Source organism: Puma concolor, chromosome D3, assembly GCF_028749965.1.
Source record: "Puma concolor isolate L17-30 chromosome D3, mPumCon1.1.hap2, whole genome shotgun sequence".
NCBI lineage: Eukaryota > Metazoa > Chordata > Mammalia > Carnivora > Felidae > Puma > Puma concolor.
Genome location: NC_141678.1, coordinates 33,392,739 through 33,417,531, shown reverse-complemented (window position 1 = coordinate 33,417,531; position 24,793 = coordinate 33,392,739). Strand labels below are relative to the sequence as shown.

Here is a 24,793-nt window from a genome sequence, read left to right as displayed (position 1 = left end):
AAAGTCAATAACTTCCAAGAGGAGAAAACTGAATCCCATCATAATCACATTGTCAAAGCCAAAGGCAAGGAGAAAATCTTGAAAACAGGGAGAAAGAAATGACTCACCACAATCAGGGAAACTTCAATTAGATTAAGAGCAGATTTTCATGAGAAACCATAGAAGCCAGAAATGTGATACTTTGAAAGTGCTGAAAGGAAAACAAAAAGAAAAGAAAACTGTTAACCAAGAATCTTCTATCATGCAAATTTATCCTTTAGAAACAAAGGAGAAGACAAAAATCCCAGATAAACAAAGACTAATGTGTCACTCATAGGTCTGTCCTAGAAGAAATGCTGAAGAGAATCCTTCAGGCTGAAATGAAAAAAACATTAGACAGTAACTCAAAGACATTCAAAGAAAGGAAAAACTCCAATAACGATACTGTGTAAACATAAAACACAGTATTGCTGTATCTTTGGCTCACTACTTCTCTCTTAATTTCCTATATGATTTAAAAGACAAGTGCATAAAGCAATAAGTATAAATATATGCTAATAGGTACACAATGTATAAAGAAGTAAATTGTGACCCCAACATAAAGAAAGGATGAAGCTGTATGGAAGCAGAGATTTTGTATAATATTATATATATATATATATACACACACACACATATTTTTTTTAATTTATTTTTGAGAGAGAGAGAGTGCGAGTCAGGGAGGGGCAGAGAGAGTGAGACGCAGAATCAGAAGCAGGCTCCAGGCTCTGAGTTGTCAGCACAGAGCCTGACTCGGGGCTCGAACTCACTGAATTCATGAACCATGAGATCATGACCTGAGCTGAAGTCAGATGCTTAACCAACTGAGCCACCCAGGCACCACAAGATTTTGTATAACATTGATGCTAAGTTGGTAACCAGCTCAAACTGGATTGTTATAAATTTAGGATATCAACTGCGATCCCTATGGTAATGAATAGGAAAATGTCTAAAAAATATACACACAAAAGAAAATGAGCAGGCAGTCAAAATGGTACCCTACAAAAATCAATTAAACACAAAAGAAGGAAGTAATAGAGGAAGTGAGGAACAAAAAGGATATAAGACAGACAGAAAAAAATAGCAAAGAGACAGAAGTATATCTTTGGTAATCATTTTTTTTAATTTTTTTTAACGTTTATTTATTTTTGAGACAGAGAGAGACAGAGCATGAACGGGGGAGGGTCAGAGAGAGGGAGACACAGAATCTGAAACAGGCTCCAGGCTCTGAGCTGTCAGCACAGAGCCTGACGTGGGGCTCGAACCCACGGACCGCGAGATCATGACCTGAGCTGAAGTCGGCCGCTTAACCGACTGAGCCACCCAGGCGCCCCGGTAATCATTTTTATATAAGTGGTAATCATTTTTATATAAACTCTCCAGTGAAAGGCAAAGATGGTAAAATGGATAATGAAACATGATTCAATTGTATGTTGTCTTCAGGAAACTCACTTAAAGTCCAAATACAAAGTTGGTTAAAAGTGAAGAAGATGGAAAAAGGTATTCAATGCAAATAATAACCGAAGAAGTGCAGAAATGGCTACGTTAATATTATACAAAACATACTTTACATAAAAAAAACTGTTACAAAGGAAGCATTCTATATCAATAAAAGATCAATTCATCAAAAACATATGACAATTGGGGCACCTGAGTGGTTCAGTTGGTTGAATGTCTGACTTGGCTCAGGTCATGATCTCATGGTTTGTGAGTTTTAGCCCCGCGTCAGGCTCTCTGCTGTCGGCGTGGAGCATGCTTCAGATACTCCGTCCCCCTCTCTCTCTACCCCTCCCCTGCATGCTATCTCTCTCTTAAAAATAAATAAAACATTTAAGATATGACAATTATAAACATGTACTCACCAAACAACAGAGCCCCAAATATGGGAATCAAACCTTGACAGTTTTGAAAGGATAAATAGACAATTCTACAGTTGTAATTGAATATTTCAGTAGATCACTTTCAATACTGGAAAGAACACCTAGGTAAAAGATCAATAAAGAAAAAGAGGACTTGGACAATACTATAAACCAATTATATATATACAGAGAGAGAGAGAAAGAGAGAGAGAGATCACTGCCCTGAGGAGTAAGAGAACACATAATTTTCACAAGTTTACATGACATAGTTCCAGGAGAGACCATATGTTGGGCCATAAAAGAATACTCAAGAAAGTTTTAAAGATTGAATCATATAAAGCATCTTCTCAAACTACAAGGGAATAAAGCTAGAAATTAATAACAGAAGGAAAAGTGGAAAATTCACAGATACATGGAAATTAAATAATGTGTTCTTAAAAACCAGTGGGTCAAAGAGATAATTACAAGGGAAATTAGAGAATCCTTACAGACAAAAGAAACAGAAGCACAATATACCAAAATTTATTGAATGCAATTAATTGAGAATTTGTTGAATCAACAAAAGTTGGTTCTTTGAAAAGATCAACAGAATTGTCAAACCTTTAGCTAAATTCACAAATCTAAAGTGAGACAAGATGTAAATGATAGAATCAGAAATGAAAGTGGAGACAATACTACCAACCTTACAGAATTAAAATAATTATATGTGGGGTGCCTGGGTGGCTCAGTCAGTTGGGTATCCAACTTCAGCTCAGGTTTGTGAGTTCGAGCCCCACATCAGACTCTGCTAACAGCTTGGAGCCTGGAGCCTGCTTTGGATTTTGTGTCTCCCTCTCTCTCTGCCCCTTTCCTGTTCACACGCTGTCTCTGTCTGTCTCAAAAAAAAAAATAAATGTTAGGGGCACCTGGGTGGCTCAGTCGGTTAAGCGTCCGACTTCAGCCCAGGTCACGATCTCACGGTCCGTGAGTTCGAGCCCCGCGTCGGGCTCTGCTGATGGCTCAGAGCCTGGAGCCTACTTCCGATTCTGTCTCCCTCTCTCTCTGCCCCTCCCCCGTTCGTGCTCTGTCTCTCTCTGTCTCAAAAATAAATAAACGTTAAAAAAAAATAAATGTTAAAAAACATTTAAAAAATAATTATATGTGAGTTCTATGAACAAAGATACCCCAACAAATTAGATAACCTAATTGAAATGGTGAATTTTCTAGAAACATAAATATTACCAAAATTGACACAAAAAGGAAACAGAGAATGTAGAGAGACTTATAAAAGTAAAGAATTGAATCAGTAATCAAAAACCTGTCAGCAAAGTCTTGTACCAGATAGCTTCTCTGATAAATTCTCCCAAATATCTAAAGAAAAATTAACACCAATACTTCTCAGTCTTTTCCAAAAACTAGAATAGAATAGGAGGGAATATTTCCTAACTCATTCTGTGGTACCCGTGTTACCAAGTAACAAAGCCAGAGACAACACAAAAGGGGAAAAAAAAACAACAAAACTGCAATCGAGTATCCTTTATGAATACAGATGTAGAAGTCTTCAGTGAAATACAAGCAAAAATAGCACTTTGAAAGGATTATACATTGTGACTAAGTGGAGTTTATTTTATCATGCAAAGATGGTTCAACATAAGAAAGTCAATCAGTGTAACGCACAACATGAATAGGACAAAAGGGGAAAAAATGACAATCATTTCGATTGACCCATATTTGTCCATTAAAGAAGTAAGTTAAAATGAGGCCATTAGAGTGAGCCCTAATCTAGTCTGTCTGGTGTTATAGAAGGGGGATGTTTGGACCCATAGAGATACCACGGATACATGTACACAGAGAAAAGACCATGTGAGGGCTTAATGGGAAGGCATCCACCCGAGGGCAAGTGAAGCAGAGAGGCCTCAGAAGAAGCCAGAAATTGCTGACGTCTTGATCTTGGATGTCTTGCCTCCAGAACTGTGAGAAAATAAATTTCCGTTGGTTAAGCCACCCAGTTATGGTACTTTGTTCTGACAACCTTAGCAAATGAATACGTCCATCTACTTTTACAGTTGCCAGTCAACATTGTACAGCAAGTTCTGGCCAAGAAGTTGGGTGAAAAAAAGTAAAAGACTACCCAAAGTAGAAAAGAAAAAGTAAAACTGTTCTTATTTGCAGATAGCATGTTCCTACATATAGAAAATTTCAAAGAATCTACAAAAATGCTACCAGAGTTAATAAAGAAATTCGGCTAAGTTTCAGGATGCAAGATCAACACACACACACACAGACACAGACACGTACACACACAAAAGATCAATACACAAAAATCAGTTTTGTTTCTGTCCATGGGAAATGAACAATGTGTAGAAAAATTAAGAAAACAATTCTGTTTACATTAGCAAATCAAATAATAAAATACCTACAGATAAACTTAACCAGGTGAACGACTTGTACACTGAAAATGTCAAACATGCTGACACAAATTAAAGAAGATTGAAATAAAGGGAAAGATATCTTGTACTTATGGGTTAGAAGATTTAATATTCTTAAGAATGTCATTATTACCCCAAACAAGCTGTAGATAATGTGCGAATCCAATGAAAATTCCAATGGCCTTTATTTGCAGAAATAAAAAAAGCTAATCTTCAAGTTCATATGGAATTGCAAGGGGTCCCAAATAGCCAAAACGGTTGAAAAAAAGAAGAATCAAGTTTCAGCACTCATACTTCTACTTCCTGATTTTAATAGATTTTAATACTCCAAAGCTACAGTAATCAAAACAATATGGAATTTCTATAAGGATAAAAGTGTAAGCCAATAAAATAGAATTGAGTGTTCTCCATAGAAGATGTGCAAATGGCCAACAGGTACATGAAAAGATGCTCAACATCATTAGTCATTAGGGAAATGGAAATCAAAACCACAATGTGATACCATTTGACATCCACTAGAATGACTCATTATTATAGTAAATAATAATTTTAAAAAATCAGAAAATACCAAGTGCTGACAGAGATACGGAGAACTTGAAAATCTTGTGCATGGTTTGCAGGAATGTAAAATGTGGGAATAGCTTGGCTGCTCCTCGAAAAGCTAAATATATAATTACCATACGATCATATGCAATTCATTTCCTAAGTATGTACATAAAATAAGTGGAAAAAGTACTCTAACATAAATACATGTACATACATGTCCACACCAGCACTGTTCACAGTAGTCAAAAGGTAGATACAACCTAAATATCCATTAACAGGTGAATAAATGAAGAAATGTTCATACATACAAAGGAATAATACTCAGCCATAAAATGAGTGAAGTACACACACAACAACATGGATGAACCTTGAGAACATTATGCTAAGGGAAAAGAAGCCAGACGCCAAAGGCCACGTATTGTATGATAATATTTATATGGAATATCCATAGAGACAGAAAGCTGACTTGTGGTTTCCAGGGAGAAGGAAAAGCAGGAATTGAGAAAAAGTAACTGCTTCATGGATGCTTTTGGAGTGATGAAAATGTTTTGTAAAGTATATAGAAGCAATGGTTTCACAACACTGTGGATATACATATAGAATATATGTATATTCACAATGTGAACCAGGATTATCTTAAAATAGGGAGATAAAATCAATTGAATATCTCTCAGGTCTGCGTTCAACAAACCCTTAGAAGGATTTCTCGGTAGCCCAAGAGAAGATCCCATCAAAACCTGCACAATATTTATCTTTGAGGCAAAACAGTGTCTTGGGAAATTGTTTATGTGTCCCACATATGCCATCTATATATCACAGGCAATATTTATATATTATATACATAATATATGTATAATATATAAATCAAGAAATATTACTGTAAGGGAATACTTGATAAGTAAAACCCAGTTATTCATATCATATAGGTATACATTATTTGACTGATCTTGAGAAAATTTTATCTCTGTGTGTTAATCCTTAGTTGTCCCTAATGAAAGCAATAAAAACTACAGTAGAATTGGAAGAAATCAGAAGATTAATTCCCTTCCCTTCTGCTTCCTTTTATTTTAAGCTTTTCATTTTCCTAAAAGGCTAATAAAGTTTAACTTCCTTAAGCTATGTTTTTAAGTAACTGACCACATGCCAAAAGTATATTATGTCAAAAGTTAGAGAAACCTGAAGAAAATGCATTTTAGAATGAAATGTACATTTTAGCTGTATATATATTTTATGTTTATGACATTTTAAATCTTTATGCTACATTTTTTTTTGGGGGGGGGACTGTTCCGTATTTTCCCTGAGGGTATTTTATGGGCTCCTCTGTCTTAGGTCCACGCAAGCAGCATTCACTAATGCTTCCATGTCAACATTAGAAACACAGAAGTAAATACCCTGAGCTCAGAGCCTGGGGAGAGCCATCGCCCCAGCAACCATGGCAGTGGATGGGGGCGGTTAACACAGTTGCTGAAAAGAGTGAGTTAGGACATGTGTGTGGTTTCTCACTTTGCCTCAAAGATAAATATTGCCCAGGTTTTGGTGGGATCTTCTCTTGGGCTACCGAGAAATCCCTCTTTCCTGTATGGGTTTGTTGAAAGTAGACCTGAGAGATATTCAACTAATGGTGTCTCCGTATTTTAAGGTAACCCTGGCTCATTCTTCTTTCCCAACATCAGATTAGTAATCAAGGCAGTGAGACTGTGGCAAGCAGTTTTTTAACCACTAAAGAAGGATTTTATGCTGAAATGAGATAATGTAACTTTTGGTTAGATCTTAAAGATGTGTGTGTGTGTGTGTGTGTGTGTGTGTGTGTGTGTGTGTGTAACACAAGTATACTTAAATATAAAATTATATGCACTATATTATATATATAGCTTATGTATTTATCATTATGTAAATATAAAGATATAATTTATTTATACATACAAATTCATAAGTATACTACATACTTATCAGGTATATATTTGTCATATAAATAAATTTTATTTGTACATAAAACTTTATAGTTTCAAAGGCCTGGGGGTCCATCTAATCAATTCCCCAGAGTTGCATGACCAGAGGCAGGCCAAGGACCAGAATGTAGACCATCCAGTCCGGCACCTACCTAGTCCTCTCCAGAGCAGAGTTGCAGAAGTGTACTCTTTAATTCACAGAACAGTTTTATTTTAGGATTATTCAGAGAGCATCTCTCATCCCCCATTCTCATTCCTATTTCCTGCCTCCCCATAGGAAACTCCTTAAATGTGTTTTAGACATATATTAACTATACATAAACATATTTGTGTTAAACATATATGTTATTTTTCCAGATCTGTGTTCTTGGTTAATCTGAATTATTTTGTGGTCTGTGTCCCGCAAAATAATTGTCCCATTTTGTTTCTTATTATTTTTAACCCATTTTTTTTTTTAAGATCTACATAGGTGGTTCTACTTTCATGCACCTAATGGTTGCACATATTTCAAGATGCACATTCAGCACGTTTTTACGTATTCATCTCTTGACTGGCAGAAAATTAGAATATCTCCAAATCTCTGCTGCTACAGACAAGGATGATGAATGTTATGACTCAAGTCCCCATCTAGACCTGTTGCAAAAATTTCTCTGGACTTTATAACTCAGAATGTGGCTGCCAAGTCAGAGACTGAGGCGTACTTATGTACTGACTTCCAGGAAGGCTGTACCAATTTCACGCTATTACTGTAATATTGTTTCCCCTCGGAAAAAAACTCAAACTCAATATTATGGAAATATATACATATATATACACATACATATATATACACACATATGTATGTATATATACATATACATATATATACACACATATATATGCTTGTGTATTTATAAATATATAATTTATATGTAAATTTATTTATAAGTAAATATATAATTTATATATAAATATATAAATTTATATATAAATTATATATTTACTTATGTTATATATAATTATATATTATATATGTTTATATATTTATTTATAAACATATTATATATGTTTATATATATATATATATAAATTTGAGAGAGAGAGAGCACGGGGGAGAGGGGCAGAGGCAGAGAGAGAGAATATCCCAATCAGGCTCCATGCTCATGCTCAGTGCAGAGCCTGACATGGAGCCCGATCTCCTGACACTGGGATCGTGACCTGTCGTAAAATGGAGTCAGAAGCTCAACCAATTGAGCCACCCAGGCACCCCAATATTATAGATTTCATAATTTTTGCTAATATGATGGGTGTAAGGGGTGCCTGGGTGGCTCAGTCGGTTGAGAGTCCAACTTCAGCTCAGGCCATATCTCACAGTTTGTGAGTTCAAGCCCCGCATCGGGCTCTGTGCTGACAGCTCAGAGCCTGGAGCCGACTTTAGATTCTGTGTCTCCCTCTCTCTCTGCCCCTCCCCTGCTCGCTCTCTCTCTCTCTCTCTCTCTCTCAAAAATAAATAAATTAAAAAAAATTTTTTTTAAATGTGATGGGTGTAAAATGTTAACCCATTTTTGGTTTAACTCTAATGACTTAAATAATGTCTTTCCACTTTTAGTTTCTCTGTATAAATATATTGCCCTCTCAAGTTTTCCCTTGTAAGACCTATGTAGATGTTTTGTTCACTTCTCTCTTGGTTCAGTGGTCTTCTTGTTGATGTTCAGGCATTCTTTGTCTATTGAAATATTAATCTCAGTAATGTCATCTCTAATCTTAGATGCCCCAGCTAATCATCTGTCTGTGAATTCTATTTATAATGGTGTCTATTGAATTTTCTGTTTTAATGTAGTCAAACTCATCTTTATTTATTTATTTATTTACTTAATTTATTTATCTTTATTTATTTTTATAGCCTATATTTTGGGTCTTATGTTAGAGGCAATCTCCATGGAAATCCAAAGCACAGAGTTATTCTTCCATATTTTCATCTATTGACTTTAGAATGTTATCTTTCACATTTAGGTCTTTATTTACTGGAAGATCACCGTTATGACAGGGATTCAGTATTATTTTTATTATTTTTTTATTGAAGTCAATTTTTCACCTGCTAGATAGCCTATTCTTCTTCTCTTGGCTTGTGGGATCAACTTTGACATTCATCAAGCTCATATAAGTAAATTGGTTTTTTTTTCCTGAATTCTATGTGGTATTCCATTTGACTTTTCTTCCTTTCTGTAAGGGAACTAAGTTTCTGTTTGTTTTGTTTTAACTTCCGGGTTTAGAGCATACCTTAATTGTCTGGTAGGACAAATAAACCTCACCCATTTTTTATCTCAAAATCTCAAAATTGGCCTGGCAATTCTGAGGTTTTTGTTCTTCCAAATACATTTTTAAATAAGTTTGTTGAGTTCTTCAAAAATTCTTTTCTTATATATTTTGGAATATGTTTGTTGATGGCCTGAAAGTTTCTCTCTCTTCTCAGACTGGTTTTCAAGACTATCAACTGATTGAATCAGCCCTGCCCAAATTATCAAGGATAATATCCTTACTTAAAGTCAGTTGATTATGGACTTCAATCATATCTCTAAATTCATGACAACATCTAGATTAGTGTTAGATTAAAAAACTGGGGACTATAGTCCAGCCAAATTGATACATTGGCAAAACCATTTACAATACAGTTTTGGTTGCTAATTTAGCTTGTATCTTGTTTTCTATTTGATTATTGTTAATATAAAGGAACTATATTGATTTTTATATGATGATGTAAATCATTTTCTGAATTCTTGTATTCTAATAGTTGGTCTGTGGCTTCACTTTGGCATTCTATATTGATTATATCATCTACAAATAGTTTCATTTGCTCATATTGTCTGCAAATAATTGTAGTTATTACAATTCTTCATTCTTTTTCTTATCTTATAACGTTGGCCTATGCACCCAGTGATATGTTAAGTGGTGGCAAGGATAGCAAGTGTCCTTGATCATTCTCTGACATTAATGTATGTCTAAAATTCCACCACAAGTAGATTGCTTGTTTTAGCTGTGGTGTAATACCTTCATCATATTAAGGATATTTCCTTCTATTCCTAGTTTATTGAGTGTTACTTTCTTTTATCATAAATAGAATTTGACTTTATGAATGCTTCTTCTGCATCCATTTAGAAAATTATATCAGCCCACTGGTGTGTGACTTACACGTATGCATTTGTTAATGTTAAATACTTGTGTCTCTGTGATAAATAAACGCTAGCTCATTATTATTTTCTTAGTATAGTTGACACAAAATGTTTATTAGTTTCAGGTGTACAACATAGTGATTCAGTTTTTCTCTGTGTTCAAGTGTAGCTACCATCTGTCACCATGCAATGCTATAATATATACCATTGACTATATTCCTTATGCTGTACCTTTTATTCCCATGACTTATTTATTCCATAACTAGAAGCCTGTGTCTTTCACTCCCTTTGATCCATTTTGCCCGTCCCTCTACCCCTCTCCCTCGAAAGCCACGTTTGTTTTTGTATTACAGGTCTCTTTTAACCCCTAGCTTAATGTGATGTATTCTATTTTTACTCTGCTAATTCAGTTGGTTAGCAAATATCTTTTTTTAATAATTTGTGTCTATGTTCATAGGTAAAACTGGCTTCAAATTCCTTTTTATTTTCTAGCCTTGTTTTATTTTGAATTTAAAGTTACTCTAACTTTGTAAAATATTTTGGGCAACTTCCCTTCTTTTCCTATTTTCCGAAACTACTTTGATAAGATAGTTTTTTTTTCCCCTTTAACTTTGGCAGAGCTCTCTTATAATACTTTCTGGGCCAGGGGCTATTTGTGGTCCATTTTGTGGTAATTTGTCATATAATAAGTAGGAAAGCATCGTTCTTTCACATTGGATTTTTAATCAGTGTTAATTGTACAATTTTACAAAGGGAAGAAAATACCTTTAGCTTTAAACTAAGAACTAAGAGAGTAATTATTACACTTGACACACTTCTGGGTGTGTCTATATAATAGATTCGGCAGAAACAGAATCCACTTGGAATGCTGCAAAGGTCAGAGTGAGTGTGTTGCATCTGAAGCGCCCTCACCGTCTCTGTGTTTCTTACCTTCTAGGACATACGGGCCGGTTATTAAAGTCTCTGTGCTTCACCAGTCTTTCCTTCCTGTTGCTTCACATCATTTTCCACATCACGTTGGCCAGTCTGGAAGCTCAACATCGTATCGGACCTGGTTACAACTGTGAGTGTTATGGTGATTTTTTCTTCATATTATGTATGAATAAAGCTGTGTGCTGTAATGCTTATAGAAATCTGTACAACAATTACATCATGAAATCCACAATCATTTGTGGTCATTTGGCAATCCTGTATGAGAAATACATATAAGGAAACTGTCATGGAAAATTACAAGTAAATTACTTAATGAATGTTCAACAAAAATTAGGTATTTAGGCCCTATTTGTATGTAAGACATTATTACTGGGCTTAATCTAAAAAAAATCAAGATATATATATATATATATATATATATATATATATATATACACACACACACACATGTGTATGTATATATGTATATATATGAATATATGTATATATATGTATATGTATATATACACACGTACATACATACACACGCACATATATATACACACACACATACACACACATATATATGGTGACTATATATGTATACATATATATATGTATATGTATACATATACATGTATATATGTATATGTACATATATAGTCCCTGGAGCATATGGTACAGCTAGTGAAGCAAGACATATACAGTTTCTAACATGATTAACATGAGTACAGAAATTGAATAACTTATGACTGTGACCTCAGTCCTATTCTACTATTCTACCTCTATACTATTCTACAGTATAATGTAAGATTTCATATAACTTTATGGGAAAAATGTAGTGACACAGAGTTTCTTTTTTTTTAATTGGGAGTATTTTATTGCTACTCACAGGGAAATAGTATGTTTGTATGCATTATATTTTGAACTTATGATCTGAGAAAGTCAACATATATATTCATCTAGGTGACATCATCTTTCCAAAAGTAACGTGCTATCAGATAATTTGACTTCAGTTTTTATAGGATGTGTGACTGTCATTTGAAAAAACAGAAGCATTTCAAGTAGATGGAATACATTCCACCTGTTTTAAGTTAGACCTAAAGAAACCCTGAGATATTTGAAAAAGATTATAATAACTGTTTTAAATTGTTAGTTTTTCTTTGAGGAACCTATTTGTAGGTTTTCAACTTCCTGATTTTTCATAAAGGCAAGCACAAGTGATATGAAGTAAACCTATCCTTTCCTGTCAAATAAAAAAAAAGGTCAAAATTCTTCATGAACCAAAGACTGTTAACATAAATATAGTGAGATATTCTTTAGCAAAATTCATATTTATAAATTATTCAGTATCCTTCACCATCTAACTTTTAGGAATCTACAGTTTATAGATCTAAAGTTAGTATTCATTTTGGCCATTTTATTGAATTCAAAATTCATTGGATACCAATGCCTATCAAAATGGTTTTGATTTAAAAATCTATGATTGAAGATATAGTTCTTGCTTTTCAAATTGAGATATAATTCATATACCACAAATTTCACCTATGTAAGGAATATAGTTCAGTGGTTTTTGGAGTGTGCAGCCATCCCCGCTATCTGATTCCAGAAAATTTTTATCACCCCAAAGAGAACCACCCCGTGCATGGAACAGTTATTTCTCGTTCCCTTTTCACCCAGCCCTAATTTAATTTCTGCCTCTGTTAGGTTTACCTGTTCTAGAAATTTCATCAAAGAACTGTGTGATATGTAACCTGTTGTGTCTGGCTTTTCTCACCTAGCATGATGATCTCAAGGTTCATCCATGTTGTAGCATGTATTGCTGTTTTGTTCCTTTTCGTGGCTGAAGAATATTCCACTGTTAACATGGATTGTTAGCAATGTTGTTTTGCTGTTTGGCAAAAGTCAGCTCATTATTCAAAACTTGAAGAAATAAAGTGTTTAAATCATGACACTTTAGTTCCTTTAGTTATGCTATAATGATAAAAAGCATTTATTACGTTTGGCCAGGTTCAGATCTTTTTGGACTTAGGAGAAATGTCAGAAGCTGTATTTTCTCATGTGTTTCCATCACAAATCCTTTGGAGATTTCTTAAGAAGGCATTCGTAGGATCATAAGGAAGGTTGTCTGAATAAAAGACTGTTTCATGAATAATGAGTTGTCTGTCACTGGAAGTATTTAATCACAGGATATATTACAACTTATCAGATTTTAAAATTTTGAGTTTATAAATATCTTGCCCATTTCTACTGAGCGATATTGTGGAAACAACTGTACCGGAGGGTGTCTAGATTAGGAAATGCACTTCATCATTTCTTCTGACCCAGAGTCTAGGTATTTCTGGTTTTTTTTTAAATCAAAATGATGATTTGCCACAATTCTACAAAAGTCAGAACACAAATGTAATATGAAATGTTAAAACAGTATTCCCCTTTCCACATTTATAAATATATTTACTCTATGTATGGCCTCCCTTATGAGGTAGACACAGAGACAGACAGACAGGAAGACATACAGACTTACACACACACATACACATGGAAATTTGTTCCTCCCTTGTCTCCTCCTTCCCAGGCAAGGATCCAAATTGCCTGGATCCTGTGGATGGGCCCTGCATTAATGCCATGAGAAGTCCACACTTCTCAGTGGTGAAGGTATGGAGGCCATCTTTGGTGTATTCAAAGCTGGCCTCTTGACATAGCATTCTGTACAACTCAACCTTGAGTTAGGTCTGCCTTTACTAACCTCACATCCTAAATATTTGGGCTTGTAGATACCAAGATATTTCCATGTGTCTGTCAGAGATATTTTTATTCATGCACAATTACCTTCTGCTGTCATTGTTCGATGCAGTGTAACTTGATTATGTCCTGATCTCACATCCTGCCTTCCCTTCCTTTTTTGACATCTCCATACAAAAGCTCTATTCTGTTCCACAGAGAGCCGATATAATGGAGGTCATAACAGTAAAGTTTATTTCTACCACGTTAAATTCTAATGTGAAGTTTGTCCCTACAAAGGTTTATATTGCAATTTGTAGTTGCAGTATTTTTGATGAGGTCACCAACAGAGAAGGGATGCGCTAAAGACTGCGTTAGAAAAAGGAATTTGAACTCTTTGCTTTCAGTCATAAGCCCCTTGAAAGTGAGTTTACAGAAATCATAAATTTCTTCTGAAAAACGAGTGATGCATGTAACACTGTTGGCTCATCGGGTGTTACAGAGTTTTTTGGTCCAGTTTCGTGTGTAGCATTTAAAAGCAATACATTCTTGAAAAGGGATAAAAGGGACAGGCAAACAAACTTCAGAGCTTTGCAAACTAGGTTAGTCCAAAATTGACACAGACCAGGTTTTCAGCCTCGAGCATTTTTTAATGATCAAGTTATATAAACTCCAGAAAATACTGTTAGAGTGGGTAATGGAAACACTGACTTTTAATTTAGAGTTGACTTCACTTCAGTAATGTTATTGTTCCTTGACCATTTGGAGTTTCGATTACACCATCAGAGTTGTAAACACAAACCCAGCTAGTTTGATATCCCACATTTGAAGGGTAGCCCTTTTTTGGCATCTGTAGACACAAAGCAGCAAAATTTCAAACAAAAAGACACAACGTGTCTTGGCCAGCATTGCTGTGCATTTTGAATGCTTTCTCTCTGCTCAAGACATTGGTAAATGAAAATGCAATAGCCCACACAGGTCAGATTTCCCAATCATATTCAAATTCAAGACCACCATGTGCTCATTTATATGTGTTTAATTTTGTTTTCCTACCTATTCCTTTCCCCATTTGAAACTCATATACTCTTACCTTCATTATAGCAAAAGCTCCCAGGATCCCTCAGGAATCTAAGACACATGTCTGGGGGACAACAGTAGCATTTATAAATACTGAGTCATTGAAAGTTCTCGTTCCCCTAGAGCCCTGTGAATATTAACTGGCAGTAGTAAAGAGTTTTTCAAACCAGCCTATTTAGTTTCTGACTAGCTGGCAGGTTTGTTAAAGGTGCCATTGTGCAGACCTGAAACGTAACCCCCACACCCCCTCTTTCTCTCTCTTTCTTCATTTCCAAAATGGTGCTTATAGGTAAGTGAGGAAATCTATGGGGCAGGGGCGGGGGAACCCGTGTAAATTTTCCTCAAACATGTGTTGTGCCGCTTACTAAAATATTTTCATTCCATCAAACCTATATTATTTAAATAAATGTAAACCCGGTTTCAATTATGTCATTACAGATTCCATAGAAGTAGTTTGTTTGACTCACTGGTGGATGTGTGGCAACATTAGTGAAATTTCAAGGCCAGTCTGGCTTCTTATGCGGTACTAAAGCACGTTATTGATCGGAAGGACCTTTTGAGTTTGAAACTCTGAAGGAGAAATCGGTGGTGATAATAGGTGCTGTTTGTAGAGCGTCTACTAACTGGTAGGCCCCAAGGATCATTACGTTCCCTTTCTAATTAATGATTCCTTTTTCTTGTCACAGATGAGCCCGGATATCCTTAAGTAGGGCACTCCATACTCATGGCCCTGGTCCGTTCTCTGAGCAAATCTTTAGGGTAGGTTAGGGTCTGCAGATGGCCAGCTGTGCATTGCCTATGGGCACCCCCTGAAGAGTTGAGTGGGAGCTGCCATCCACTCCAGGCTCTGAGAGCCAGGCTGGAGTAAGCCGGATGCAGGGGATCATTTTATTGCCATAAAGAGGCAGTCTGCTGGCCAAGCCTTGCCCCGGTGGGGCTGTGCCTTTTATGAGCCATCTGCCCCAAGATGGTGCCTTTCTTTTGTATACATGCGGTGTCTATCTGCTGGTGGCGCTGAGGTAGGGATGAGGCTAATGATGGATGAGACAGGGGTGAGGAGTGAGGGTAGCATTGAGCGTGACGGTGAAGAAATGAGCAAGTGAGTCATCCACGCTGCCACACGTCTGTACTGGGATCTGAGCACTGACCTGCCTGGCTTTCCACTTTCTTTCCTTCTTTTTTTTTTTTTTTTTTTTTCTTAACGTGTATATGTTTACTTGGGGAGGGCAGGGGTAGAGAGAAGGAGAGAGAGAATCCCAAACAGGCTTCATGCCACCAACACAGAGCCCGATGTGGGGCTCAAACTCGGGAACTGTGAGATCGTGGCCTGAGCCAAAGCCAAGAGTTGGACGCTTAACCGACTGAGCCACCAAGGTGCCCCAACCATCTCTCCTTCTATTTGGGGAACTCCTGATTCCCCATCTATTTAGGATTGTGTCCTCCATCGCACTTTCTAGGACTTCGGAGTAGTCTAGTTTCAAGGGATTTACATATGTTTCTGGTATGTCCTCATAATATTTCCTTTGCTTTATTAGATTGCAGCATTCAGTTAGAGTCTTTCCTCCTGAATGACAGAGGATCAGATCAACTGCTTTCTCCCTCTTTTGGGGCAGAGTGGGGGAGCATCTAGAGTTCTGATTTTCCACACTAAGAGCACAGGAAACTAGGCCTAGAAGCCCATTGACCAAGACGTTATTATAGGCCTTAATAGTACTTTATCCTGATGCTCGTCTCTCCCAAAACATGAGGGTCTCCGTGCTGAGACCCAATATATGAAACATTAACATGGGACAAGAACACTGAGGGACAGATGTGGGCCTGGCAGTTCGGCATCTCATCGGATGGGGTGGGTGCATGGAGTGAGCCATTCTTATAGACATTCTGATTTCTGGTGCCAATGCTGACTTCGCTCTTGGCACATGTAGACAGAATCATGCTCATCGTTAATCGTGCTAATTGGAGATAGACCCTTAGATTTGCAGTCATCTGATGAGTCCATCCTTGTAGAAGTAACCTCTATGGATAGTCTTTATTTTTTACATTTCACACAGTACTATGGAGGAAAGAGTGAATATTTATGAAGTGGGAGGGAAAATATGTAAAAGGAAACGATCCCTACACTTGCTTTACCAGTAATTTTTGAAGTTACTTTCTGCTGCTTGCTTTCTTTATGTAATTCTTTTTTTTTAATGTTTATTCATCTTTGAGAGACAGAGAGAGAGAGCATGAGCAGGGAAGGGGCAGAGAGAGGGAGACACAGAATTGGAAGCAGGCTCCAGGCTCCGAGCTGTCAGCATAGAGCCTGACACGGGGCTCGAACCCACGAACTGGGAGATCATGACCTGAGCTGAAGTCAGACGCTCAACTGACTGAGCCACCCAGGCGCCCCTCTGCTGCTTGCTTTCTTATTGAAGTTAGCCTGGAGTCGCCAACAGGTGACATTGGGGAGAGACTTGATTCTCCTCCTTCTTCTCTTCTTCTCTCCCCTGACACCTTCGTGAATCGACAAACTGCCCCTCAATACAACAGTTAAAAAAAAAAACAAAAAAAACCTCTGGACCAAGTTCTCTGGTCATTTGTGCCAGGATGAGGGTACTGGTCTAATTTTCTCTTAACTAAAATAGTCTAAAAGCGTCTGGATTGTACATACACCTTACGATTGCATTTATTGTAAGTGCAGTTAGCCTTAGGTGTTATTTCCTTCAGTCCCTGGTAATTGAGGCAGCTTGCTTTTTCCATCCCCCGACACGCTTAGGCACGTGCCAGCCTGTGATAGAGCCTGGCGCTCGTCACTGTGGGCAAGGAAGGCTGTTCCAGTCTAAGACTAATTTATGATCCGTACTCTCTGGATGGGAAGCATTGCTGAAAGAGAACTCTAGCAACCTGAGATTTGATGGCTTCTACTTTCTTGGAATAACAAATGCATTCAGTTTTTACTGCCAAAAGCCAGAATTCTCCAGGCGAGAGGAAGGATTGAGAGGGTAGCACCATGTGGGAGAGAAACCCCATCAGGATGAGAATCTCTTAGGCCAGTACCTTGTTGATACCCTGATTTCTCTTGGACTAATAGTCATGCAGTGACGTTCGGTTTACGTAGTGTTTTTCAAATAGAATATTCGTTTTATTGTGAGAAATATTTGGCATGAGAATTGTGTATACTATTCACTACTGGAGCAGAGGCAGGATCTTACGTGATGGTAGGTAAGTTACTCATCTCTGTGTTTCAGCGTCCTTGCTTGTAAATGTCTGCCATCTCAAGGCCTGTGTGTGGCGGTTGAGTTAATACAGGCAATGCCCTTAGAACAGTGCCCAGCCCATAGCAAGTGCTCATTAGGTATAAGCTATTATTACTGTTGTCACTATCATTAGATAATGATAGCACAGCTATCATGTAGCACAGCTACAAGGTGACAGAAATTTCTCAGAACTGAATCCCACCTCCAAATTATACACAGTCACACGGATGCACCTTCGAAATTATGAAATGTGTGAAACTTACATGGTACCAAATAATACTGTATTCCAATCTTTATCTTAATTGCCTACTAATTCTGTTACATTTGGATTGATGCGACTCTACCCTGTGTGGTTGAAATCATGGCTAATAGGGTGAAATGGTGCTGATTGGAAGGTGGTGTCAATGACACGTGTCTTTAGTGACCCTCCAGCCTCCTTCAGTACTGTTTTTTCCCCCTTTTCTTCAAGAGCACCTCCCCCGTTGAGGGATCCCTGCCCCATGGCTGTACTGCTGGGTCTGGCCTGGACTCGTGAATACATCAGAGCCCTCTCCTCATTCCTTCCCTGCCCTGAAGCCTGTCACCCACCCCATGCCCTCCAGCATAGAGGGATAAATACTAACATATCCACTGTTTACTACCTTTTCTATGTTACAGAATTTTAGACAAGGCAAAGGCTGAAAATGTTAGGAAGAGAAGTGCTAACTTTTGTTTTGTTTTGTTTTGGAAAACTAAACGAGCACTTAACTCATATTATCCCACTTAATTCCTCCTATGTCTCTTAAAACATAGTGGCTCTCGCTACCGTGGATGTGAGGACTAGAGGTGAAGAGTGTCTTCCGTTAGGTCACTCAATTAGTGGGAGAACCAGAATTCAAACTGAGGTCTTTCGGACTCCACAGACCACATCATTTCTAATGTGCTGTGCAGCCTTGTAAGTGTGTGGGGAAAACTTTATGGAGAAATGGGGCTTTGGCTAATTAGATTTTGAGAGGTAGATAAGACTAGGATGCACACTTTTTGGAGGATCTGTTGAGGGAGAGGATAATTAATCAATCGCACTTACTCTAGGTAAAGCATTAATGGTTGGTAGTATGTTTTACTTGGTAAATATTGGTGTTTAAGAATATCTTCACCCCCAAAAGCGAACAATGTGGACTCTACAGAGGCTTCCTGGTTGGGCGCATGGATGTACGTTTGCCACAGGGAATGCGTATTTCCTGGTCCTTCCGGATCTACTGTCCCTGTCTGCCTCACCTCCTGTGGATCCTCTATCAGCTTGCTAACAATGGAGGCCTTCTGGTCTGTGAGCGGTTTTAATCTGTATTTATCAAGCCTGAGAAAATTGGAGTTTTGTTTTGTTTTTTCCTGAAGAGGTAAATCAGTCAATAAATCAAGATTATGTGGGCTGCGTTTCGGTGCACGGACATCTACTTCCCTGAAATGTGAATCTCTGAGATCCTGGGTCCTGAGGCAGTTTCCAGAATGACACATAATACCATCTGATCTTTTCTTTTGAAGACAACAGTCTTTCAAATATTTGAAGGCAGCTGTGATATCGCATCTAAGTATTTGTTCCAGGTCCATCCTGAGTCCCTCCCCTGTGCTGTCTGCTCAGCTGGTCAGCGTCTTGTGTGGCTGATCAGATAAGAAAGCGTCAATGTCTTATCAGGTGGGGAAACTGTGGTTTCAGTTTCCAGAAACTGATAACAGACCTCACAGGGCTGTGACTTTCCTTGTTCTCGAAACTGTCCTTTTTTCCCATCAGCTAAACTTATGGGTCTGTCATGGATTGTATATTTGCCATGTAGATCTTTTCTCACCTAAGACATCAGATCTATTTCTTGTGAGTCCGACTTCTAATTCCCTTAAGGCAGATGTGCCCCCATCCTTGACTTGGGATTTTGATTCTCCTTGAGTAGAACTCTTTCCTTACCATGCAGCATCCTCCTCTTATCCCTAAATGAAGTAAAATGTGTGTATCTCCTGGCACGCCAGTAAGTCTTATTTTCTTCACTCTTGCTTTGGCCTCACCGTATCTCACACCCAGCTGCTTCTTCATCTTTTTTTAAAAATAACATCTTTTTATCCCTTTCTAAGTTCTAAGTTTTGCTCTAAATCAGTATTGGTAATAGCTTTTTTTAAAAAATTTTTTTTTTCAACGTTTTTATTTATTTTTGGGACAGAGAGAGACAGAGCGTGAACGGGGGAGGGGCAGAGAGAGAGGGAGACACAGAATCGGAAACAGGCTCCAGGCTCCGAGCCATCAGCCCAGAGCCCGACGCGGGGCTCGAACTCACGGACCGCGAGATCGTGACCTGGCTGAAGTCGGACGCTTAACCGACTGCGCCACCCAGGCGCCCCAGTATTGGTAATAGCTTTAATGCACAACTGCCCCTTATGGGCCAGGCATCGTTTTTGTGTAATAATCTCAATATCGCATAGTTCTGCAAGGTACTTACTGTTTTACTCACTTGCGGTTAAAGAGACTGAACAGCAACAGAAGAGATAGGTTCTGATTGGTTAAAAAGTGACAAATGTGACTTGCAGGCTCACAAGGATGGTGTTGGCTCCCTGGGGCCCATGGTGTGTGTGCGCACGCGCACACACCACAGGTCAATTGTGCCTCTCTAAGGAGAGGGAGGGGAAGAGCTACAGACAAGGCAGAAAGATGACCTCACCAGCTTTACTTCTCCCGTCTCCATGGGTGTCCTTTCTGCCCCCCCCCCCCCCACTGGCCAGTCCTGCAAGCTTCCAATTCCCCATCTGTACCTTTGCTGTAGTTGTTCCCCTGGGGGAGTCTTCTTACCCACACCTCCCATCCCATTCCTCTTCCACTGGGCCCACCCTTCAGTGCTGAGCACCTGCTCCAGGAGACCTGGCCGACTGGGTCACTTGCCCTTCTGCTCCCTGAAAGCTCTGCGCATCGTCCATTGATCTTCTTGTGCTGATCATAATCACTGATTGTATATATATTCTCCCATTAGCATGTGATCAAATTGAGGGTAGGGACCAACACATTTTGTTTATTTTTGTGACCTGAGTGCCTACCACAGTGCTCCGTGTGTCGTATACGGCCCGGTAAGTGTTCGAAGAGCAAAGAAATGAGTTAAGAGCAGGGAAAAAAGGAAATGAAAATGTGACAAAGATGAGAGGGGACGACTGTCTTGTTTTGTCACCAATTTTCAGGGGACTCCTCCCCATCGAGGTCTGTCGTTAAACCTTTGAGGAGAGCAGCTGTCCCGTACGATGTCCCCTCTCCGCCAGGAACTTGCTCCGCTCTCTCTGTCCCCCATGTGCCTCCTGAAGATCTGACTCTGGTAGTCGTTGCCATTCCCCTCCTTTCAGTTCAGGCGGAAATAGGAGAATGATCCATTCACGCGAGGGCTTTTGTTTCTTTTTAAAAACTATATCCCAAACAAAGGAACCTAGTATTGATTTCCTTTGCACAAGGAAATTTGGATTTCCATTTGGATTTGGGGCCATCGAGGATGAACGTAGAGAAGATGATGCTGGAAGTCGCAAGGAGGGGAGAGGAGAAGGGGTGCGTGTGCTGTGGCAGGGTGGCCTCATTAATAATTAGGGAGGGAAGAGAAGTCCGCCAAGGATAATAGACATGCCATTCTCCTCCAGCTCATTGCTCCCGCTCCGTGCCCACCGGTCCTTGCTGTAAGATAAATCACAGGGCAGGAAGTTTAAAATGATTTGGGATCGATTGTGTTTGCTTAAATAACAATTTCCCTAGCCTCAGTTTCATGATGCAGCATTTCTAGTGTAAATTATTTACCATAAAAGCACTAAGGCAAGTCTGTGTGGTATGGGAATAAACTTAACCTCAAAGTGATAGACAACATAAAGCTATCAGTGTATGTTTTGAAACTCATGGTATAATGGAAGGATATTTCAAGGGCATAGAACAAGCAGCGAAATTGGGCCAGATATAGTCATGACATTCCAGAAGATATTAATCGTGTGGATGTAAGTTCACTTGTTCTTCAGACTTACAAAGTGATCTGTCTTAGGGCTGAGGTATGTGGGTTCATAAATGAATACCATTTCTTCCTATAAACAGAAGTTTAGATTCAGAAAATCCCTCTTGGTTTCACATGTTAAAAGTATATTTCAAGGATGCAGAAGATCAGCAGAGAAGTTGTTAATATAATTTCTCTCTTATGTTCATTTTTAGAGACATCAAAAACATCTCCTGACGTCTCTATTGTAGGTTATGGGCATATATAGAATATTACTATCAAAGATACTACTGTAAAATGTCTGATAACACTTACCGACACATGTTTTGCATATTATTTACCATTTATTTTCTGATAAAAGCATTTGCTTTGCAAATATGTGCATCACATTGATAATTAGGCTTCAAATACTCTTGTTTCGTTACTTTGCATTGTTATTTAGTGATAATCTGTAGGTTTAAGGGAACAATCATTCTCAAGGGCCTCAAACCATTGCTCAGTAGCAATGCTGTGGAGTAAGATGCGATGGCTGATTTCCAAAAATCCCCATGTGATGATTGCATCTCCCCCACTGCCAACAGGTCACAAAACCCAAGGCAGTCATGACATATAAACCACATGAATCAAATCAGGATACAGCTCGCACAGATTTCCTTCTTTTTATTTTTGCAGTATCAGAATTTCCTAATTGAGAAATTTGAAACAATGTTACATTGAAATTAGAATAATGACAACCATGATATCTTGCCTTGTCAATTTTGAAAATATTTTCCATAAAGTTGAAACCACAACAACCACAAAGAAAATCAGTTCAAAAAAAAATTTTTTAATGTTCATTTTTGACAGAGACAGAGTGTGAACGGGGGTGGGGCAGAGAGAGAGGGAGACACAGAATCCGAAGCAGGCTCCAGGCTCTGAACTGTCAGCGCAGAGCCCGACGTGCTCGAACTCACGAGCTGTGAGATCATGACCTGAGCTGAAGTCAGACGCTTAACCAACTGAGCCACCCGGGTGCCCCAAAGAAAATTAGTTTTAAATAATTCAGGTTATTTATAATTCCACGATCCTGTCATGTATTAATTTATTTGCTAAGTGTTTATGAAATCCCTGCTGTGTGCGTTCCTTCTGTTACGTGCTTCTGATAAAGCAGTAAATAGACACCACAGGCCCTCCTGCCCTTACAGACATTCCAGTCTACAAGTAAAAGGCAAAAGCAGACAAATAAATGAATGACAGTAATAGCCTGGTGTAGGCACTAGTGTATGGCATAAGCTATACAAAGAACGATAGAAATATACATAGTACTTACCTCCTTTGGCCTGGGTGGGAGACTCCCTCGAGGACGTGATGCTGAAACAAAAACCCGAAGGCTGAGTATAATCCCTTCAATCTGTGTCCCTCTGATGGACATCAAACCTGGGTCACCTTGATGGAAATCAGAACTTTTTTTTTTTTTTTGCTATGTGTTGTGTTTCCACATTTCTATATAGTCTTTATACATATTTCACCTCTGGCATAATCTTTCTTCATCGTGATACATAAGAGTGTCCCAAAGTTTTCCTTGGGTGGTTCTGATTTTTGCTGTTCAGTATCGTTGGTGAGCAGTTATACATGAGCAGTTGGTGAGCAACTGTTGTTGGTGAGCAAATCTGTTGTTTATTTCCTGAGGATAAGTTTCCAAGCGTGGATTTCCTAGGTCAAAGAATTTAAATATTATTATTCCTCTTCTTATACTGTAGCATATTGCTTATCAACATACTTGTAAAGCTTTTGGAATGCCACCTGTAAACATAAATAAATGATGAATAGAAGGAAGGATGGATTGATGGATAGATAGGCAAATAAGTGAGTAGAGAGAGAGAGAGGGAGAGAGAGAGAAATTTAAGATTGTCTCATAAACTTTGAAGTCTTGGGACCCCTGAAAGCCTCAGAGAAATCCTCACTCACAGCCTCGTTCTGGCATAGAAATGGCCAAGGAACACATAAAAAAATGCTTAGCAGTAGTCATTAGGGCCATACAAATCATACCCACAATGAGATACCACCTTGCAAACACTAGGATGCCTATAATAAAAATGTTAAGACAATAACAAGCATTGGTGAGGCTGTGGATAAATTGGAACCCTCATACATTACTATTACAAGTATAAATGGTGCAGCCACTTTGGAACTCAGTTTTGTGGTTCCTTAAAGTATTAAACAGAATGACGTGGTGATCTGGCAATTCCACTTCTAGGTAGATGCTCAAAGGATTGAAAGCAGGCGTTCAGATACTTATATGTGAGTGTTCATGGCAGCATTATCCATGATAGCCAATGATGAAACAAAATCCAAATGTCCATCAAAGGGTGAATGGATAAACCCAATGTGGGGAGGGGCAACAGGGAATGAGTATTTAATGAGTGTGGGGTGTTCTTTTGGGGTGATGAAAATGTTTTAAAACTAGAGAGAAGTGAGGTTTTCATAACAATGTGAATGTACTAAAGGCTACTGAATTGTTTACTTCCAGATACTTAACCCTATGTATATGAATTTCATCTCCGCAAAGGAGAAAAATAATAAAGAAATGTACCATAGTCACTGAAGTCTCATCAGCATTTGAAGAAAGCATTTTTGCTGCCCTAGTCAGTGTTAAATAACCCAGTGCTTTTCCTCCTTCTTCTTTTTTTTAAATGTTTTACTCATTTATTTTGAGAGAGAGAGAGTGCAAGAAGGGGAGGGGCAGAGAGAGGGAGAGAGAGAATCCCGAGTAGGCTCTACGTTGCCAGCACAGAGCCTGATGTGGGGTTCAAACTCACAAACCGTGACATCATGACCTGAGCCGAAAGCCAGAGTCGGTCACTTGACCTACTGAGCAACCCAGGTGCCCCTAAACCAATGCTTTTTCTAAAAATAATTATTGGTAAAAACAAACATTTTCCCATATGTTTACTATTTATTTTTGTGG

General features: G+C 38.3%; 1 protein-coding gene across 5 annotated transcripts in view; it reads left to right on the top strand.

The window, feature by feature from the left end:
- LOC112868244 (piezo-type mechanosensitive ion channel component 2) overlaps positions 1 to 24,793 on the top strand; it is a 473,665-nt gene that overhangs the window by 158,012 nt on the left and 290,860 nt on the right. For all 5 annotated transcript variants that reach the window (XM_086682446.1, XM_086682442.1, XM_086682443.1 and 2 more), the window contains exon 3: positions 10,867 to 10,992. In XM_086682446.1, coding sequence (XP_086538572.1) covers positions 10,867 to 10,992 — 126 coding nt within the window. The remainder of the gene's footprint in view (positions 1 to 10,866; positions 10,993 to 24,793) is intronic.